General features: G+C 42.0%; 5 protein-coding genes across 19 annotated transcripts; 3 read left to right on the top strand and 2 right to left on the bottom strand.

Moving 5' to 3' along the window:
• Window positions 1-49: 49 nt before the first annotated feature.
• Window positions 50-3,685, bottom strand: LOC100116971 (nicastrin). The gene is made up of 8 exons (XM_016989318.3): window positions 3,272-3,685; window positions 3,062-3,160; window positions 2,653-2,984; window positions 2,175-2,562; window positions 1,706-2,102; window positions 1,186-1,625; window positions 917-1,109; window positions 50-839 (listed from the first exon to the last, which is right to left on the bottom strand). The coding sequence occupies exons 1-8, from the start codon at window positions 3,327-3,329 to the stop codon at window positions 824-826; spliced, it is 1,923 nt and encodes a 640-aa protein (XP_016844807.1). The 5' UTR covers window positions 3,330-3,685; the 3' UTR covers window positions 50-823.
• Window positions 3,686-3,901: 216 nt separating this feature from the next.
• LOC100117050 lies at window positions 3,902-7,770 on the top strand. Of its 12 annotated transcripts, none has more exons than XM_008218604.4 (5): window positions 3,902-3,992; window positions 4,766-4,869; window positions 5,452-5,745; window positions 5,897-6,224; window positions 6,300-7,770. In XM_008218604.4, exons 3-5 carry the CDS (start codon window positions 5,515-5,517, stop codon window positions 6,869-6,871), a joined length of 1,131 nt encoding a protein of 376 aa, XP_008216826.1. In that variant the 5' UTR covers window positions 3,902-3,992; window positions 4,766-4,869; window positions 5,452-5,514; the 3' UTR covers window positions 6,872-7,770. The 12 variants fall into 12 exon arrangements, with proteins under 12 accessions (XP_008216826.1, XP_032456453.1, XP_032456452.1 ...); XM_032600562.1 differs by having other exon boundaries at window positions 3,908-3,992; window positions 4,766-4,820; XM_032600561.1 differs by having other exon boundaries at window positions 3,908-3,992; window positions 4,766-4,831.
• A 191-nt stretch (window positions 7,771-7,961) lies between these two features.
• Window positions 7,962-12,594, top strand: LOC103315287 (solute carrier family 35 member E1 homolog). The gene is made up of 3 exons (XM_008218611.4): window positions 7,962-8,588; window positions 10,122-10,330; window positions 10,403-12,594. The coding sequence occupies exons 1-3, from the start codon at window positions 8,252-8,254 to the stop codon at window positions 10,913-10,915; spliced, it is 1,059 nt and encodes a 352-aa protein (XP_008216833.1). The 5' UTR covers window positions 7,962-8,251; the 3' UTR covers window positions 10,916-12,594.
• Window positions 12,595-12,597: 3 nt separating this feature from the next.
• LOC100117087 (solute carrier family 35 member E1 homolog) lies at window positions 12,598-15,322 on the top strand. The gene is made up of 3 exons (XM_001601372.6): window positions 12,598-13,341; window positions 14,227-14,435; window positions 14,516-15,322. Exons 1-3 carry the CDS (start codon window positions 13,047-13,049, stop codon window positions 14,933-14,935), a joined length of 924 nt encoding a protein of 307 aa, XP_001601422.2. The 5' UTR covers window positions 12,598-13,046; the 3' UTR covers window positions 14,936-15,322.
• A 125-nt stretch (window positions 15,323-15,447) lies between these two features.
• Window positions 15,448-19,441, bottom strand: LOC100117120 (glutamate receptor-interacting protein 1). 4 transcript variants are annotated; one of them, XM_031920799.2, is made up of 7 exons: window positions 18,807-19,441; window positions 17,951-18,376; window positions 17,550-17,865; window positions 16,956-17,467; window positions 16,574-16,893; window positions 16,175-16,453; window positions 15,448-16,111 (listed from the first exon to the last, which is right to left on the bottom strand). In XM_031920799.2, the coding sequence occupies exons 2-7, from the start codon at window positions 18,164-18,166 to the stop codon at window positions 15,667-15,669; spliced, it is 2,088 nt and encodes a 695-aa protein (XP_031776659.1). In that variant the 5' UTR covers window positions 18,167-18,376; window positions 18,807-19,441; the 3' UTR covers window positions 15,448-15,666. The 4 variants fall into 4 exon arrangements, with proteins under 4 accessions (XP_031776659.1, XP_031776661.1, XP_008216836.1 ...); XM_031920801.2 differs by having other exon boundaries at window positions 16,175-16,423; window positions 18,807-19,100; XM_008218614.4 differs by having other exon boundaries at window positions 15,448-16,093; window positions 18,807-19,099.
• Between the last annotated feature and the right edge of the window lie 116 nt (window positions 19,442-19,557).

Here is a 19,557-nt window from a genome sequence, read left to right as displayed (position 1 = left end):
GAATTTCGATGTTTTGTCAACTTGAAACAAAATGACGATTACAACAAGATAAAAATTCTATTATCAATTTATTGAAAAAATCGATATCACCAAATTATTCACATTTCTATATGTGAAAATTAAAGTCCACATTTTTCGTAAGATTAAAAAATATAACTAAATATTTGTCAAGTGAAGCCGTAGTAAAAAATAAACAGGTCGCACACAGTTTGATTTATAATAGTTGTAATAAATAATGATATTTCAATATTAAAATAAAATTTATTTCCAACTTTAATCAGTCAGAGAGCTGAAAATATTGACAATATCCTGCGAGGAGTAATTATTAAACTTCTATTAATTATAAAAAAGTCTTAACCAATAAATTTCATGATTCAAATGCTCTATAATTACAGGATTCATCTTTCAAAATGTACGAAGAGATAAATATTTTTAATTTTTTTCTTCTGCTTTCGTAATTTTATTAAAAATCCTAGCTATGTCTGTTTCAATATTGTATCAGACTGCTGAAAATTTTATTCGTCCCTAATACTGACACAATTCGAAGTTATCGCGGGACTCGAATAAGAACCTATAAATGCTCCGTTTTATTTTCAATTTTTTTAAGTGGAATTCAAGCACGAAACAATCGGTACAACGAAGTTTTTGTAAAAAATTAGTTATTCCGTATTACATAACAAACGGAGAAGTATGTAAGTTGATTCACGTTCGTCCAAGTGTGTACTCATCCGCGTACTTTCACGACGTTTGGACTAGTTTAGATGAAAGGCTCACTTTCTTCGTAGTCTGGACTGGTCAATGATATGCGATCCATCTCGTATTCCTATAGATCCACGGATCTGTACAACAAATTAAACCATTTCATTAATTTTTTATCCTGTATCTATTGATATTAAAACAAAAATGAATATCTCACCCTGTATTGAACAAAGTATCAGCTCGAGAAGTGATGAACCACACAAGGATAAACGACAGACCAGCAACTGTACTGCCCAGGATCAAACTGAGCCTTTCCATTGCTGCTGATGGTTTCAGGAGCATTCTCATGCCCAGGTTCTGCCACACTGATTCCGTCCAAGTCGAGTAGATACCTGACTTCATGTTATAGCCTATGCATACAAATCCAACATATAAATCAATACCTTAAATGTATAATAATAACTACATTTTTTCAACAAATCTCACCTTCAATGAGAAATGCTGGACTGACAGCATTGCTATAATTAACCGTTGCATTGATGCAAAGTCCGCTAAGATTCCTGCCAGCCATCCAGAGCAAATGCTTCTCAAGACAAGTGCTAGTATTCATATGAGGATATTGCTCGCCTGTAAGCACTGCTAGCAGCTGACCCGTCAGGGTAGTCGCTGCGTTGTCGGACCTGATGACGCTCACGTACATGGGTAGCACCTGGTCGGGGAGAATCGTACCAGGAGGCGAGGCTGCCTGGAATAGGGGACATCTGGCACTCACAAGATAGCACGGTAGCAGTTCACTCACTAGTTCAGTGACAAGGCTAGTGTTCGTACTGGGCGGTATCGAGCTGTTCGTTATCAGCCGGTAGAGTTCATTGCCAAGCGTCGTCGCGATTTTTGCCAGGCTAGATGTTAGCTTTTCCGACTTATTCCTGGGATTTCAAATATTCGTCGCTAAGTATAATAAATACTAAAAGCAAGTAACATAGAAAGACATAAAATTTGATAATACCTCGAGTACGCAAGTCCTACGGCGTCATCTAACAGGCTGTTATAATACTTGTTGACGAAGTTCTTGCCATGATTGGCAATAACGACAGCTGGCAGGCTTGAGTTCGCTTTCAGAAAACTCTGTATGGATGCTGGAGGTACGCTGTTCTCCAGTACCTCTGCACCAAGCGCTTTCTGCACGTTGGCTAAAATTGAACTATCCTGGAAATTATTGGCGTGTAAGTAAAGCTGTCCTTCACCGACTTGACCCAATTCGATGACATGACTAATTTGCTCAAATTTAAGAAGCTTATTGCCTAAAGAACGAAAAGTTCCTTCCTTGAGATCATAAACTAATTTGCTGGACCCTATGTAGTCCATTGATTCTCCATTTAGTAATGAAAACACCACATTTGTATCTAAAAAAAAAGCATTAGGATGAGTTTTTGCGATATCAATTTTCAAACAGAAATTAAGACAATGGTTCTTACTATTGACTGTAGCATTCAAAGAATGAAGATAAGTGGCAGTCGCTAATAAAGTTACCAATCCAGTGACTGTACTGCCAGCTCCAGGTACTAAATTTTCATACAAAGAATTCGCGTCAAGTCTAGCTATGACCATGATGACATTCTTGACATTATCAGTAATGGGCCCTACAGGCCAGTGAATATTCCTATCACCAAGAGGATCACAGAAAACATTTGGGTTGAAGTTGATACTGGATGTACTCCGCCTGATGCAAGATTCTGAATTGAGTGCAGCAAACATAAAGGATTTCATTTCAATAGCACACAGAGATCTCTCAGCCTGTTTCTCTCGATTGTGTGCATTGTACTTTAGGTAGCATTCTTTGATCTTCTCAAGAGCTTTCTCATCCTGTAAGAATAAAAAATTTCAATTTTGTTGATGCCATCATTTTCTACGAATCTTGAGTAGACTTATAAGATAAATGTTTGCATAAATTACCTGCATATAAAACATTGGGAAAGGCCAGTCTTCTAAGAGCAACGAAGAGCCATAAGGATTCCATGGCTCTTCGCATGACTTGAACCCTGAATATCTATTGGGGCAACTATCTTCTGGCGAATAACTCGAAGGACGTTCTAAACTTGTATTTCTAGTTAATAAAACTCCATTCACGTTGTGTGAATCTTTGAATTTTTTTAACACATCCATTTTAAACATGTCAAAGGACAGGACTATTGTGTAAGGTCCAGCAGTGCTATTCTGTTCTAGCCACTGCACATCTTCCATACTTTCCACTATGTGAATCACACCTACGCTACCTGATTTACTGGCTGCAGAAACAAAATTTCCAATATAATTATAAAACTTTTTTGATCACTGTACTTATTGAGTAAACGCAAACTCTTACATGAACACCCAAACTGATGCGTTCCATTGTGCCTCCGAAAACAAGCTGCAGCTCCATCGATTGGCATATATAACATGTTTTTTATCCTATTTGCTGCAACTATAAGAGGCATTCAATCATTTAGATTACCAACACTTGATCAATGACAAATTTTTGTTATGATGATTCATAATAGCCCAGATTAATATAGGTTAAATCTAATCCACTTACCAAAGCTCACCAAAGCCAGCAGACACAGGGATATCCGACTACATTTTAAGTGTTTCATTTTAGCTAATTGTTAATTTAAAAAATATTAAAAAGCTAAGGCTACCCAAATGCCTTCATAGGAATCCGTTCTAAAAAATACTCCTTTGAGTCCTTTCTCGGCATAAGAAAGGCCACTGTCACTCTGGCCGCTGGCGTCTCTGGACTCTGTGGAGTGTATGGCCTATTGGCCTATGCTTATTTCGCTGGCCAAAAAAGTACCCGATTCGCCTCAGATGCTGACGTAAAAGATCGTCATCCACAGATGAATATGTCATCAGCTGATACGCGGGCAATTTAAAGCGCAAGTCGGGGAATCATAGGTATATTGCTTTCACAATATTTTTCACGACATTGTGGATTCAGAAACAAACGAAACCAACTACCTTTTTGTAGATCGTTCGTTTAATTATTTTCACTTTTTTATTGATAACCGATCATGCCTAAATATTATAGAAGAACGGTCACGGATTAAATCGAAGGGACGAAAGCTTGGGGGGCATGTATTTGCCTTGTTAACGCACCATCAGCGCCAACTAGTGGCCAAAAATGGAAACCTAGGTAGGTTGTAAATTTCGCGTGAGTAGGAGTACTCAGTACATACGTTTTCACGTAAACAATGGAAAAAGTTAACAAAAAAAATTAGGAAGTTGGCGTTGTGTGCCAGAGTGCAAATTTTATAAAAGTAGGTCCTACCACAGATTCCCTAACAATGACAAATGGGTAATTGCTTGCTCCAACCATTTTCGGCGCGAGGATTATATGCCCAGTAAGTTTGCTTCAAAAAGTTTTTGTTTGAGATCAGTACACGTAGCTTCTAAGGACACCCACACAGTGCTTACATTTTCCACTCTGTCCAGCTGGACACGAACCCTAAACATCCAAAATATTACCAATCATGTTGCTCTGTGTCTCTCGTCGTCTGCTCTTTTTGACAAGCCTCATAAAATAAAAGTAAATTTGTCTAGAGTCAATTTCAAATGAAAGATCGAGTGCTTGTGTTCGTGTCCAGCTGGACAGAGTGGAAAATGTCAGCACTGTGTGGGTGAGTTCTTATGTACTTAAACAGGTATGTACGTACCAATATCGTATAGTATGTATGACAATTTTCAATATTTTTTTTCTATTTTGAACCTATGGCATGCATGGCAATTATCAATACAGTTTTTTTTTCTATTTTAAGAGTTTTTGTTTCAAGTATACAAGAAGCTACGTGTACTGATCTCAAACAAAAACTTTTTGAAACAAACTTACTGGGCATATAATCCTCGCGCCGAAAATGGTTGGAGCAAGCAATTACCCATTTTTCATTGTTAGGGAATCTGTGGTGGGACCTACTTTTATAAAATTTGCACTGTGGCACACAACGCCAACTTTCTAATTTTTTTTGTTAACTTTTTCCATTGTTTATGTGAAAACGTATGTACTGTACTCACGCGAAATTTACAACCTACCTAGGTTTCCATTTTTGGCCACTAGTTGGCGCTGATGGTGCCTTAACAATAGTCGAATAGTGTGTTATAGGTCTCTCCTATGCAATCTTGGGGGACAGCTATAGTGTAGTTAGTAGTATAGGCTCTACGTGTATTTCAAAATGGGACCCCGGCGGCAATACCAGCCAATACTGACCGTCCTTCTATACCAAGTCTATATTCGTTGACTCAAGTAGCAATACCAAAAGCCTTTGCATCCCATATACATAGTTCTTTGATACGAAACAGCAAAAAGAGATAATTTTATGGTGATTTCGTCAACGGTCTTCCGTCAAGTCTACAGCGCCCCCTCCTCCTCAAAGCAATAGTAAACACGCCATGAGAACACTACACTTGATTCCTCCAAGCCCGGGTCCCGGAGGATCATAGTCCATAGGAAGCTTCTTATGGCGTGTCCGCTATTGATTACTGAGGGGGCGCTGTAGACTTAACACGACGAACCGAAAAGCAGCCCTTATAAATTTATATTTTGAAAGGTCGTGTCAGTCGCCTTCCAAATTCCGACCACTCCTCAAGTCCTCACCGCACTTATGTCCAACCAGCCGGTATGCTGATTGCTGGTGCGTCTTTTTACTACCGTAGCGACGCAATCTAACCTCACTTCGAAAATCGGAGCCCACCTCTTTGCGACCTAACCTTTTTTTATGGTAGACCTAGAGTAGAATCAATCAGTCAAGCTGTAAGAAGTAAGTACACCGTAAAGTGTCGAAGAAGATGGGCAAAGGTCGCCGGTGCATTGTGCCGAGCTGTAGATATCTCAGCGGAAAGAATGACTTGGAGAAGCGAGCAATGTTTAAGATACCTAAGGACGAGGAGAAGGCTCGAATATGGGCTGCAGCTATTCCTGGAATTACCCAGCCGCTCACCACATATCAGACCGTGTGCGAAAAGCATTTTGAGTCCTGGTTCATCCATCGGTTTTATGAGAAGGGTACAAACATTATGGTAAGTAGATTTGTATCTTACATCTCATGCCTGACATAATGTGATTTACAGTGCAATTCATTTGTATTGATTCATTTATTCGTGTTTTTTTTTTTTGTATTTTGTATGAGGGTTTTTGTTTCTTTATTTTAATGGAATTTTAATTTTACAGCGAAGTCGTCTGCATAATAAAGCTGTACCAACCATTTTTGATACTGAAAATGTACCAAATCAGAATGTCATACCATTGAGGCAGCATAGTGAAAAGCATAGTCGTAAGGTACCAAAAAAAGGAATCAGCTCATCAAATGTTTCTGAAAAAAGCACACTGGAAGTCTCAAGCGCATTCTTGAATAATAGTTTAAGTAATCAAACAGCAAGCAATGAAACTTCTTTGCAAGAAATCGTGAAAGATCTCTCGTTGTCTGAAAAACTCCTCATGGACATCAAACAAGAAATGTTCCCTATCTCTGAGGATGGTGTCAAACATGAAAATATAGGTGAGCATTATTTATGGTCTTATTCTGTAGCAAAGTACAAATCATATTTATTAAGATTTATTAAAATTTTAACAGATGAGAGGGTTAAAACTGAATCCGATGTGGATACAAAGGAAATAACGGCTTATGAGCATTTACATAAAAATTTTAGTTTCTACATCACACAACTGCCTGAAAACTGGAATTTAACCAGGTTAGCATTAAGCACAGACCAAGTGTTTGTATTTTCAAAAGAATGTACCGTTTGTGAGAATGGGGCATTGATTGTTATGAACGAGAAAAGTATTGTTATTAACAAGCATGGAGATATACACTATTCCATTCATGGCAAGATAGTAAGCGTTGATAGTCCATATACTCTGAGTGTAATAAATGACATAGATACTCTCCTTGACGTTGTAATAAAATTTGACGAAGTAAAAGTCTGTCAAGGAATCTGCACAAATGAATTTGAAGTAGATAAGGATTTCGTCCTTCAGAAAGATGATTTGGGTTATTCACGCCACATTCATTGTTCATTAATAGCAGACAAACAGCAGTGTGATGCTTGTTGGCAATATAGTCAATATTTACTAGCACTAATGGTCAACAATACACCAGTATTAGGTAACGAAACAGCTCGTTTTTATAACCAAATTTACTCCTAAGCATTAGTACCCTTATATTTTACTATTATTTCCTATAAGTGTTTTATAAATACACTTGCTTCTGTCTCATTTGTTTCATTCCAAATCTATCACTGCGATTATTCGAGTGAACAGTCATTTTATTAAATTCTTAAGTCATTTAGGCTGACTGTTCAGTATAAATAATTGTTGAAACATGAGATAATAGACTGCACATTTGTTATTGTTATAGCATCAATGAAAATTCAAATTAACACGTGAAAATATCAATTGGTTAACAATCCAATGTTGCAATTTTTTTTAACAAGCCAGTGATTTGTATTGTTAGAAAACAAGTATAAAATAAATTTTGTTCGACTTATTTTTAATTTTTTTCAGCTATATTTACATTTTAATATTGATGTATATTTTTAACCTTTTTATATAATTACATTCATTGCACTCCAATAATACAAACACGAAACCTTCTGTATCAACAGAGTTGATTAGTTATAAGAAAAGTGTGATTTGCTTTTTAAAAAATTGTTTGATCTAGCTTAGTATAAGGGATTCTTTGAATTCATCATGAAGGTTAAGAAAACTTTAGATACATTATATAAATGACAGTTTTATTCAGATACAACTAAAAAGATTAAAATTATCTAGAAGATATACGGCGAGTGTTGTGTGATTGAAAAACTAAATTAAGTACAAGTGTTTAGGTCTGTGAATAGCAAGGCTATATATATATATATGTATGTATGTATGTATGTATGTATGTATGTATGTATGTATGTATGATAAATATTACAAAAAAGTATACCAGTGCTTTTTTTGTGTTGAGTGAATCTTTTGAGAATTCACAGCAAACAAGGATAATTGAACATGATAAAACTTTTTGGACTTCCCAATAAATCGAGTTTTTGCTCTTTGCCAAAGGACTTCAATTTTATTCATTTATTTAATTAAAAACCCTTATTTGCAGCTGTCAAACTTTCTGCGCACGTTTGAGATACGAAAGAAATTTTATAGAATAAAATAACTCCGCCTTTCGCTCCCGCGTATGATTTAAAGTTCTCGATGCTTTCGCGCACACGCATTACACGTATATAAGTACTACTTACACTTGGCTCTTTAAAAAAAAAAACTTGCTCTCTTTCACCACTCGCCCCAACCTTCCTGACGGCTTATGCTGGCTGCTGTGCTCAGTGCAGTCACTATAGTCACTAGTCGTCGAGCCGAGCTGGCGTAAATCGCGAGCGAGAGCTGCTGCCGCTGTTTCCTCGGCGCTATGGCATCACCGCGACCTCCTCTCGAATAACCTCCAAAAACCAAGCGACCAACCCTTCTTCGTCTCCAACACCTGCAGCAGCAGTCGGTGCGAGGATAGGACAGTATAAAGGTTGAATATATTCGCGAAGAATGACGGGCGACAGCAGGAAGGAGAGCCGCGAGCTCCTGACGATCGTCTTCCTATGTCTGCTCTGGTACGTCGTCTCCTCGTCGAGCAATGTCGTGGCCAAGGCTCTGCTCTCCGATTTTCCCTACCCCATGACCGTGACTATGGTCCAGCTGACGACGATCACGCTACTCTCGGGGCCGCTGTTCAATCTGTGGGGCGTCAGGAAGACCAGCAGTACGCTGATTACGTGGAGCTACTACTTCAAGCTGATCGTGCCGCTGGCGCTCGGCAAGTTCCTGGGTAACGTTCTCAGCCACGTCAGCATCTGGAAGGTACCCGTGTCCTACGCGCACACTGGTGAGTGACGTTTCGCTTCTTTTCGAAGGGCATATGGCAACTCATAGCTATGGGTACGCGCGTTCGCCGGAACTTTGATGTCTGGAATCACGGCTAGTTCGTTTTCTCAAAACTGTGTTTACAATCAGCTGTTGAAAAATGCAGCAAGGGCTCGCGATATTTGCATAATAATATAATATTCGCGAGTTGTCTCGTACTGCAACGATAAGATATTTTAGTAAAATATAGCCCGTACATAAGCATCTTCTATTTTTTATTATGCGTGCAATTATAACATATGCGCGAATCCGCGAATTTGTCCTCAATACGCAATCTTCCACGTGTATATTATGGACTTGTGATTTTTATTGAGACTATCCTCGTCGTGTTATAAATGTGTAACATTAGACAGTTAGACTTCACTCGCCGCCCAACAGCAGGTAAAACACTTGTTTCTTAAACGCCGCCAAGTACACATACACGGGCAAAGCTAATAACTTGTATTCGCCTTGTTAATTATCCATCAGCGCCACGAAGTACGTGTAAAAGTAAACGGAGTGGTGAAGTTAGGAACCCTGAGTAGGCTGCCGTTAACAAGGCGAATACACCTATCGGCAGTGTATATTTATTTTGATTTGGCAGATACTTATGAGGTGCATACACTTTTTTCCTACTCCACGCTTGTATACCACTTGCTTGATAAATATAAGTAAGTGTTCGACGCGCGCGCGCCAATTCCAACGTTGCGCTTCCGTAACGATTCTTTTATTTCTGAATTGTAATATTTTTCTTTGCGTTATCGCAGAGAGTGAAAGGTAGCGACGCGACTTTTTTCCGCGAGATTATCATTTGTCGCGGCGTTGGCGGTGGGTTTTATTGCGGTGATAAATACTGGTGGCTATACTCTTTTAGCTGAGCGCAATTGTTGAAATGGGATTTTTTTTTCCGAGAAGAACGTGAAAGAGGAATGCTTATTGTAAACGATTATTGCGTTTTTTTCCAATATCATAGTTTAATTTAATTGTATTAAATTCCTCTTTTCATTTAATTTGATGTATACGTTTAAAAAGATAATGAATGTTTATAACATGAGTAAATGTTTTTACACAAGTGAAACTTAACGGGAGCTCTGGGTAAATTTACATAAAAGCGCTGCGAGAATATATATCTCAATAAATTAAGAATGGCTTAAAATGATTACCAAGAATCCACACACGTTATTTAATTATTTTTTACATTTTAAATTTATCGATTAGGTGTTGCCTGCTCTTGGCAAAGAAAATACGTTAAGTTTTAAATGACATATCTAGTTATATACTTTGTTCTAATTATAAATCAGCTGGTAGCTCCGATTAGTTCTTCAAAATGGCTTTTGATTTAATATTTCATATTACTCTTACACTCTGAGAATATTTAAACTATATTGATAATCATTTTGATTTCTGTTACTTATAAATATTTTAAGGAATGTTCATTGCTTGACATTGAATGATTCATTCTAAAGAGAGTGTGTCTTTGACAATGAATACTAAATAAAATTTGGCACTTTCCCAGTGAAGGCCACAATGCCGCTATTCACAGTGGTGCTGTCCAGGCTAATTCTGCGTGAGCATCAAACTGGCAAGGTGTATCTTAGTCTGGTGCCTATTGTTGCTGGAGTGGCTATAGCAACTTTAACCGAGCTTAGTTTTAATTTTACTGGTCTCTTCAGTGCTCTGGCATCAACAATGGCCTTCTCACTGCAGAATATTTATTCCAAAAAGGTAAACTGTCCATTCAATACTGTACTTTACTTTATTAGTTTGCAAATACTGATCATTCATTTATTTTTTTAGGTGCTACATGATACTGGAGTTCATCATTTGAGGCTACTACTAATATTAGGTCGATTAGCATTGTTCATGTTCTTACCAATATGGTTGGTGTATGATGTACGAAGTCTGATGAATGATCAGGTCACAGGTTTCACTACCGACAACAGCAGTAGGACTATAACATTACTGCTGATTGATGGCATCCTGAATTGGCTACAGAATATTGTGGCCTTCTCTGTCATGTCTATAGTGACACCCTTAACATATGCAGTGGCCAGTGCAAGCAAGAGAATCTTCGTAATAGCAGTAACATTGTTTATCTTGGGGAACCCTGTAACTGGAACAAACGTTCTCGGTATGGTCATGGCAATAGGAGGTGTGCTCTGCTACAACAAGGCCAAATATGATCAGCGACAGATTGAGAAGAAGAGAAGTCTACTGCCCAAGTACAGCATTCCTCCTCAGCAGAATGGTCACAGTACTTTTATGGTTAATGGTTGGGCTAATGAAAAGCACAGACTGTTTGCTGCCTAGTCAAAAATTTTCATTGACACATAGATTTCCTTATTCCTTACTGACAGATTCGTGAAAATTTTTTCTATGATAATTCATGAGATTATTATGTCCAATTGCACAGAAATAGCATTTTAGAAAAGTAATTTCTTCATGATAAAATTAACCCTGATAATGTTTCTACGGTTTACTCAAACACTAGAAGTTAAACAAAAAATGGATATCCATAGATTTGATATAGAAATCACGATCTTGAAGGAGAAATTTTCGCGATGGCAGTTATTTATTTTTTGTCATCTCTTACTATTGCACAAAAGGTATAAATCATGTTTATAAAATTTACTCTACAATAATTCACGCACCCCCGCGTGAGTTTTTGTTTTCTGGACATATCAATCGCTGGCTCGATTGATCAAGCAAACCTACATTTTGAGAAATTATTTTTTTTTTTGAAGAATTCGCTTCAAAGAAAATAACTATTTCAACTTTAATAGAAACAGACATTTAGTGACATAATAAGTACATAAAACAATATTTTGAAATTTTTAAATTAAGTGATACCTAATTGTAATTATTTTTTATTTCTGATGTACGAATTTGCGATGTCAGAGTTCTCTATATCATTTAAGAACTTGAGTCATAGACATGCTGAAATGTATTACATGAGGACGATGCATTTCTATATAGTATATGTGGAGATCGAATGCGGGAGAAGATGTTTAGCTAAAACGATCTTTATAGTACATTTATTTTTATAAATAAACGCATGCGTACAAAAACCTAAAGTTAAAAAGTACATAAATGCGATTTAGCAATAAAAACGGAAATTGTATCGTCAATGAAATTGACTGTCTACAATCACTTTGAAAGAAACGTCTTCTATGCAAATTAATTAATTTTATTAACAAAAAATTAATTTTATTAAGCATTTCCATTATTCTATTTTTCGTCTTAAGAAGCTTTTTAATTAAAGTGAATTGTGACTTCTGTAGAGACTTGCGGTATTTATATCACAAAACAATTCGTGAGTTTCTGTTTCCTCAGTTTGGGAAATATGCATTGTTCTATAGGCGCTAGCATTGTGAAAGAAAAAACGGATACGAGGCTATGGAAATGTGATTTTCGCGATTTATCATCCTTTTTTTAAACAAATTTTTGTACAAAGTACCCTTGTATAAGCGTCTGAACTATATTGTAATAATAACTTTTGTAATTTCCCGTAAAAATTGTGAATCCGTCATAGCCAAACTTTTGTCAAGTAGTCGAAAATCACATATCTATCGTCTTAATAAAATATCAATAATAAGGATGGTGCTTGCCTTTTGTTCGCGGTAATAAAGAAAATAAGTATATTTTTAAAATTTTAATTTATTTTCTAACTCAAAAGTATGGTCATAGTAGCATTAACTCTGTAGCTGGTAACTTGTTAATAAATTTATAAAATCTAACATTGTATACGAGATTTAAGGCAAGAACTATTTTTAATCATTGTAATATAGAAGTGATTTTTTTTGTAAATTTTTCATGTAATATACATAATAATATATGTGACGTCGAAGTTATTGCTTGTACGAAAGTGGAAAGTTATTCAGTATTGGAATATTATTTCGAAGTTTTGAGGTGAATTGTTTTGTTCGCTGTGTTTCGCTCTTTCGTAGGTGAATGATATTGTTAATAAATTTTTCCACTTTATACAAAAATTAATTGTTTATGCCTTTTATTTAGAATACCCTGAATTCCTATACCCTTGCCTTCTTATGTTCATATCACAATTCAATAGATATAGTATAAAAGTGGTGTAATTCCCGAGACGGAAATTATTATTAGCTAAGATCTGGGAATCCCCTATACTCAATCGCCTAAAAAAGAGTATATATACAATAGTATAAACACGTGCGCAAGTCGCAACAGCAGACAGCAGTTATGATTAATATCAGTGTTTGAGCGCGCGGCGCGCATAAGTTATATACTCAATCATGCAGCACCGTGTTTTTTTTCGCCGACAATTGTCATCGGAGTATTTTCAATCTTTAATTTCGATACCTTTCTCCCAATAACAATTTGTTTCACTTTTTACAGATAAGTATAAACTAAAATTCAAATCCTTTTAAAAATTAACCTAAAAAACAAGCAACAGGAAACAAAGCAAAATATGGCGAACGTGGTTTTGCTCTGTCTTTTTTGGTATTTCATCTCAACCTGGAGTAACGTCGTCACCAAGTCCCTCCTGTCGGAGTTTCCCCATCCCATGAGCGTGACGGTGATCCAATTGACAGTGGTGTCGCTTCTGACAAGTTTTTGGGGCAGTGGCAGAAACGTGGAAAATAAAGACGTTAGCTGGGGATACTACCTGAAGTTCATCGTCCCGCTGGCCTTTGGCAAATTCGTGGGTAACGTCTTGAACCACGTCAGCATCTGGAAGGTGCCGGTTTCTTACGCGCACACCGGTGAGTGTATTATATACTTGAGTGTGTCTCCGCGGCCGATATTTTTTTCGCGTACGCGAAAATCACAGACAATTTTCCGGAAAATGTTTCGCGTACGCTACTAATCAACCTTTCGCGTGCGCTAAATCCGTCGCGCACGCTAGAAAAATCAACTTTTCGCGTACGCTAGAATAGTATACTATACCACGGGAGCCGAAAATTGCAATTAAAGTTTGCATTTTGAGGTTAGAGTGGTATAAATGAACTTTTTTTTTTAGCAATTCTTTCGCGTGCGCTCAAGTGCTCCAAATTTTCTTGTAAGAAGCGAACGGAGTACTTGTATGAGAGATGGAGCGAGAGATTTTCGCATACGCTAGAGTTATTCTTGTTTAGGCAATTCTTTCGCGTACGCTAAAGTGCTCTACATTTCCTATATATAAAAGAAGCAACAAGAGTGACTTATGAAGGATGAATGAAACATCTCTATGTATAAGTACTCCGTTTGCTTCTTATAAGAAAATTTGGAGCACTTTAGCGTACGCGAAAGAATTGCTCTTAAAAATACTAACGTGCCTGAAAAGTTTATATCTAGCGTGCGCGAAAGATCTAGCGTACGCGAAATTTTCCCGGACAATTTGTTAGTTGATTTCGCATACGCTACAAAGTTTTCGCGCACGCTAAATTACATTTCGCGTACGCGATATCGGCCTTGGAGACACACTCTATATACTTATCTGGCTTTCATCTTTAATCTGCATACCTATCTTGATTTCGTAAATTTTGTAAAGATGAGAGTATAGGCGCTTGATTATAGTTATGTTTTTTATTTTTAATTAAATCTTTTACCATTTATGTATACAGCGAAAATAAATTAAAGTGAATTAATTGAATTTTGCACTTTTTCAGTCAGAGCTTCGATGCCATTATTTACAGTGGTACTGTCAAAACTAATATTACAAGAACATCAAAGCGTCAAGATTTATCTAAGTTTGTTGCCGATCATTGGTGGTGTGGCTATAGCAACTGTGACTGAGATTAGTTTTAATCTGACTGGGCTGCTCAGTTCTCTAGCTTCAACGATGACTTTCTCATTACAAAATATCTATTCAAAAAAGGTATGAAGAAAAAATGTCTAAATCATTTAACCTTTAAGATATACCTTTCAAAATTCAGATAACTTCATTTCTTTGCTTAGGTAATGCATGACACTGGTATTCATCATTTGAGTTTGTTATCAATGATAAGTAAACTGTCATTATTCATGTTTCTGCCAATTTGGTTGGTATACGATGCACGCGATATGTTACAAAGTTTGAGTGCAGTTGAAATTAGCAGTAGGACTTTAGCATTGCTACTGCTGGATGGCTTTCTCAATTGGCTGCACAACATTGCTGTTTTCTCAGTCATGTCCAACCTTACACCCCTTACCTTTGCAGTGGCTAGTGCTTGCAAGCTCATATTTGTGATTGCTGTAACATTAGTTATCATTGGCAATCCAGTATCAACTGCGAATGTTCTTGGCATGGCATTGGCAATTACTGGTGTAATATGCTATAACAAAGTTAAGTTTGAGCAAAGACAACTTGTAATTGTTAAGAAGGCACTGTCTAGATGATGGCCTGTGCAGCTAATTTTCAAATAAGCTATACCTATTATCTAGTCAAGTTACAACTAGATTTTTTAAGTTTTTATAAATATTTTTTACAGAAATCAGTATTTATAGAATATTTAAAAAAATTACAAGTATTCTATGTACATACACTTTAGAAATTAATATTAGAATGAGAAATTGAAATAAAGTTAAAAAGTCTGCTTGTCTACTTGAGCGTCGAAAAATCAGATGTACAAAAAGAGAAAGCCCCCCACCCTGTAAAAGTAGGGCCTATGGTTCGGTTTCTTATTGGAAGAAAGCTGCTCCCTAACTTTCCGTGGTAACTACGTTCTATTAATACGGCAGGAAGTTGTTTCCATACGAGGCTCAAATAAATTCATTTACACCAAGTGCGCAGAGTAATTTTTCAGTACACGCACACATAACTTCTTTATTCGGCGAACGGCCGTTAACAATCATAGTCAGCATCTTTGTTGGACTTTATGAGTAGTTAGAAAAAAGAAGCGAGAGTGAGAAACGTTTGCGTATAAAAAATATTTATTCGATAACTCGAGGCGATTCAATACAGGTTTGACAAAATGTACAGTAGTCGATGAATTGGCGAATAATTTCGTCACTGCTAGCTTGAGACTCTTAGCGTATAGGTAGTCCTAGGATAAATCGGCAAGTACGCAAGAATCGTGTAATGATATTCGCCTGCCCGCATCCACATAGTCGCGCTTCAAGAAGCGCGTCTAAAATAACTTGGCGAGGCTCTCCGCAGGCGTGAGGGGCCTGGCGACGGTCAGCTCCAATCTGGCACCAGCGGCCGCGATCAGCGGCACGGCCAGGCAGCAGTCGCAGTCCTCGGTGCTCGACTCGTTGACCCTGAGTATCCGGTCGTACGGCCTGAGAAGTCCGTCGCAGGGTCCGCCCGGCCGCAGCCTGTTGATGTAGACGCCTCGCTCGTAGAGCCCGTCCGAGACCGAGAAGCCAAAGTCCTCGTAGACCGGGTCTTTGTGCAGCGAGACGTGGACTATCTGCTGCTGGTGGAGCGGCAGTCCGTGCGCCGACGGCGGCGGCGGCGGCGGCTGCGGCGACTGGGCCGGCTGCGGGCTCCGGTTGTCCTGGGGACTGCAGCCGCAAGCAGGCCGTGGAGACGAGGAGTTGGAGGCCAGGGAGCTGTGAACAAGGGATTGACTATTTTGAGAGCTGTTGATATGCTTTTGACGACTGTACAGAGACGTCGCGGCACAGTCGCACCTTGGATAGGGGTACGGCGGCATGGGCAGGTCCAGCTGTCCGCTGTCGATGGAGGCCGTCTCCCAGAGTCGCATGATCTCGGGACCGCTGACGTCGGCCATCTCGCCCCACGAGTCCACCGCGCTGTCGACGCTCGGGAGGCTCTCGCGGGCCGACCTCAGGCCGGAAACGCTGCCGACTCCGCTGTTGCCGAGGCTGCTCGAGTACTGCATCGGCTGGCCCGGCGAGTCGCCGGAGACGCTGGCTTCCCTGCGAAAACCCGCCGAGAACCGAGAGTTTCTTTGATTTTCGCCGGGTCGGGTTGGGATCCGTTGTTAGTCGAGCGTAAAAACCGATATTCCGAGCCCCCCAACTCCGGGAATGGCCCAGTTGTCGCGCGCGGAGCTCAGCTGCACTCACCTCGCACTCGCGTCCAGATCGGGCTTGCGCACGGTCAGCGCCACCACGGAGCTGCCGGGTCTGTGCAGCAGCTGCGCCGCCTGCCGCAGGTCTCCCGGGTCGAGCTTCTGCGAGTCTATGGCCAGCAGTCGGTCGCCCGGCGACAGGCTGCCGGTCCGGTAGGCCAGCGAGCCGCGTCGGACCTCGGAGATCTGGAGCTCCTCGTTGACGGTGAGGCCGAGGTCGGGCTGGCCGCCCAGGGGCCGCGCGACCCGCACCGTGAACACGCCGGACGAGGGGACCACGGCGCCGCCGACGTTGTACTCCACCACCAGCTCGACCTAGTTGGGTTCGGCCAGGTTTAGCGTTCGCGTTCGGCGGAGAGCAAGAAGATTTGACCAACCTGGGCCGTCTCGAGGAGCATGCCGACCTCGGCCGGCTGCAGCTCGCGCAGGGTCCTCCGGTTGACGGCGATGACCCGGTCGCCGGGCAGGAGCACTCCGCTCCGCTCGGCGGGTCCGCCGGGCTCGAGGAGGTCCACGACGTAGTCGAGCCTGTCCTCGGTCTGTTTGAGCGCGATGCCGAGGCCCCGGTGGTCCGGGCGCAGCAGGACCGTCAGCGTCTCCTTGATGTACAGGCTGTTCTTCGGCTTCTGCGGCTGGGCCCGGCGCTTGATCGTGCGACTCGAGGCGCTCGGCGGCCTCGGCAGTATCTGCAGCCTCGCGATGCGGCAGTTGTCGCTGCTGCTCCGCAGCAGCCTCGCGGCTCCGACGGCGTCCTGGACGGGCGCCTCGTCGACGGCGAGGAGTCGATCGCCGGGCTGCAGGGCGCCGCACCGGTCGGCCGTGCTCGCCGGGCGCAGGCTCTCTATGTAGACGCCGCTCGGCGTCTCGCGCACCGTCAGGCCCAGCTCGCCTGTTCGGACGAAAGATCGAAAGATCGAAAGATCGAAAGATCAGCTCCTCTTCGGCGGCTTTTAACCGACTTTGCAACTCACCGGAGGCGGCCCGCTCGAGCTGCACCAGGAGCGGTCCCGCGGTGGCCGCCCGGATCTCCTCCATGTTCGCCACGTCGTACTCGATGGTGAGCGAGGCCAGCGGAGCCTCGGAGCTCCGGCGCAGAGCTCTCTGGGCCTCGGCGAGCGTCAGTCCGCGGAGCTCGGCGTCGTCGACGGCGAGCAGCCGGTCCCCGGCTCGGACTCGGCCCTCCTTCGCGGCCGGGCCCTCGGGCTTGACGGCCGTCACCAGCAGGGCGCGGCCCACGCCGCCGCGCAGGGTCACGCCCAGGCTGCCGCCCTCGCGCTCCACTCGCACCTGCAAGCAGGCCGCAGGCCGGTATTCGCGAGATCGGGATCGTGGCAGCCACCGAGTAAACGAACCAACACCGACGAATACTGACCTGGGCGACTTTGGAGGTGACGCTCGTGGGCGTCGTGCAGCCGGTCTCCGTCGCCTCGTCCAAGGCGCTGAAGCCCGGGCCGAAGAAGCCGCTGCTGTTGGGGTTCTCCTCGTTCCTCGCGGACTCGGCGCTCGCGGTGGTCGCGACGCTGCCGGGCCTCGCCTTCTTGTGCGAGCGCAGCGTCGCCAGCCTCAGCGAGCTGAACATCTTGGCCATTTCTTCCTTCTCCGGAATTTCGCCCGCTGGCTCCTTTATTTTTCGCGCCTCGCCCCAAGGGCGTCCCTCCTGTCGCTCGGCTCGGCGCGTCTGCTACTTTTTCTCCTCTTCCAGTGCAGCGGCAGGCGGCTCCTAAATAAGCGACGTCGGGACATTAAAAGCTCGCGAGGAGCTTCGGCTGCCTGGCCGGCTTCGTTCTGGATATGTTTTCTGCGGAAGAGAGGGGGAGAGATATACTGATTTTTCGAGTGCGCGCAATTTAGCCTATACGAGCACGCCAACTCCGCCCTTTCGATCTCTCGCGGCCCGTCCTCGGGAGTGAGCTCTATTTTTAAAACAGAAACAGATAAAGCCGCTGATTTAAGCAGCAATAAAAGTCCAATTATACATCCGCGCGCGCGAGTTCTTCACACACACACACACACACACACACATATATATATACACTCGCGGAGCATAAAGTACCCCCCGAGGCACTTTACTCCCCTTCTCGCCCGAGTGCCGACTGATCGTGTTTATCGCGCGCGGATTAAGGGCTGGACGTTGCGCGGACGAGCTGCGGCGAAAAATCCAACATCCCTCAGCTGCCGCGGTGTCGGGTTTCTCCGCGGCGCGCGACACGTGCACCGCACAGAATTACCCAAAACAATGCCGGAGCATCACAGATTCATCCCGCCGGCGCCGTGGCTCCTTATCGCGTCTATGTCGTTGAATTCAAATTCGTTTTTCGTTGCGTCCAACTGTACCGATCACCGGTCGTTTCGTTCGTCGATTCTTCCGTCCACTCCGCGACATAACTGAGTTTGCTCGTGGCTTAAAATCGCTCGGCCCGCGACAACGGCTGTTGGCTGTCGGGATAAATATACGGCGAGACGCTGGCGCGCGCGCGCACAGAACGGCCGGACAGAACTGAGAGAGAAGAGAGAAGAGAGAAGAAACCGAGGCACTTGTGATGCCGCTGCAGCAGCAGTGGATATGGTGGGAGAGAACGAGTGGAGGAAGAGACGGAGGGAACACGTGCGAACACGAGGCAGCGGAGAGAGTAGAGGTTTATTATATACGCGTGCACGATACTGATTGTGAGTCCTCTCGGGACGAGAGATGCTTATCGGCTGTCCGATTTTTGCTTCCTAAACTTGTACGCAAGTGTATTCGTTGAAAGTGAAATATCCAACGGATTCTTGCGAAATTGTCTCGACGACAACATCGGCCACTTGTAAATATGTAATGTAAATATAGACGCTCTAATTTCTTGACAGTTCCCTCGGAAAAGCCGGCATCTCCAAACTGTGAAACAAGAGAAGCCAGAATTTTTTCCAGAAAAACAAATAGCCCTTTTCCAAACCTCTCAAGAGAGAAGTGAACTCTTGCGGAGAGTAAATACGCTGGGC

The sequence above is a fragment of the Nasonia vitripennis genome, chromosome 1 (assembly GCF_009193385.2).
Source record: "Nasonia vitripennis strain AsymCx chromosome 1, Nvit_psr_1.1, whole genome shotgun sequence".
NCBI lineage: Eukaryota > Metazoa > Arthropoda > Insecta > Hymenoptera > Pteromalidae > Nasonia > Nasonia vitripennis.
The sequence above is the reverse complement of the archived record's forward strand: the minus strand, read 5'-3'. Positions and strand labels throughout refer to the sequence as shown.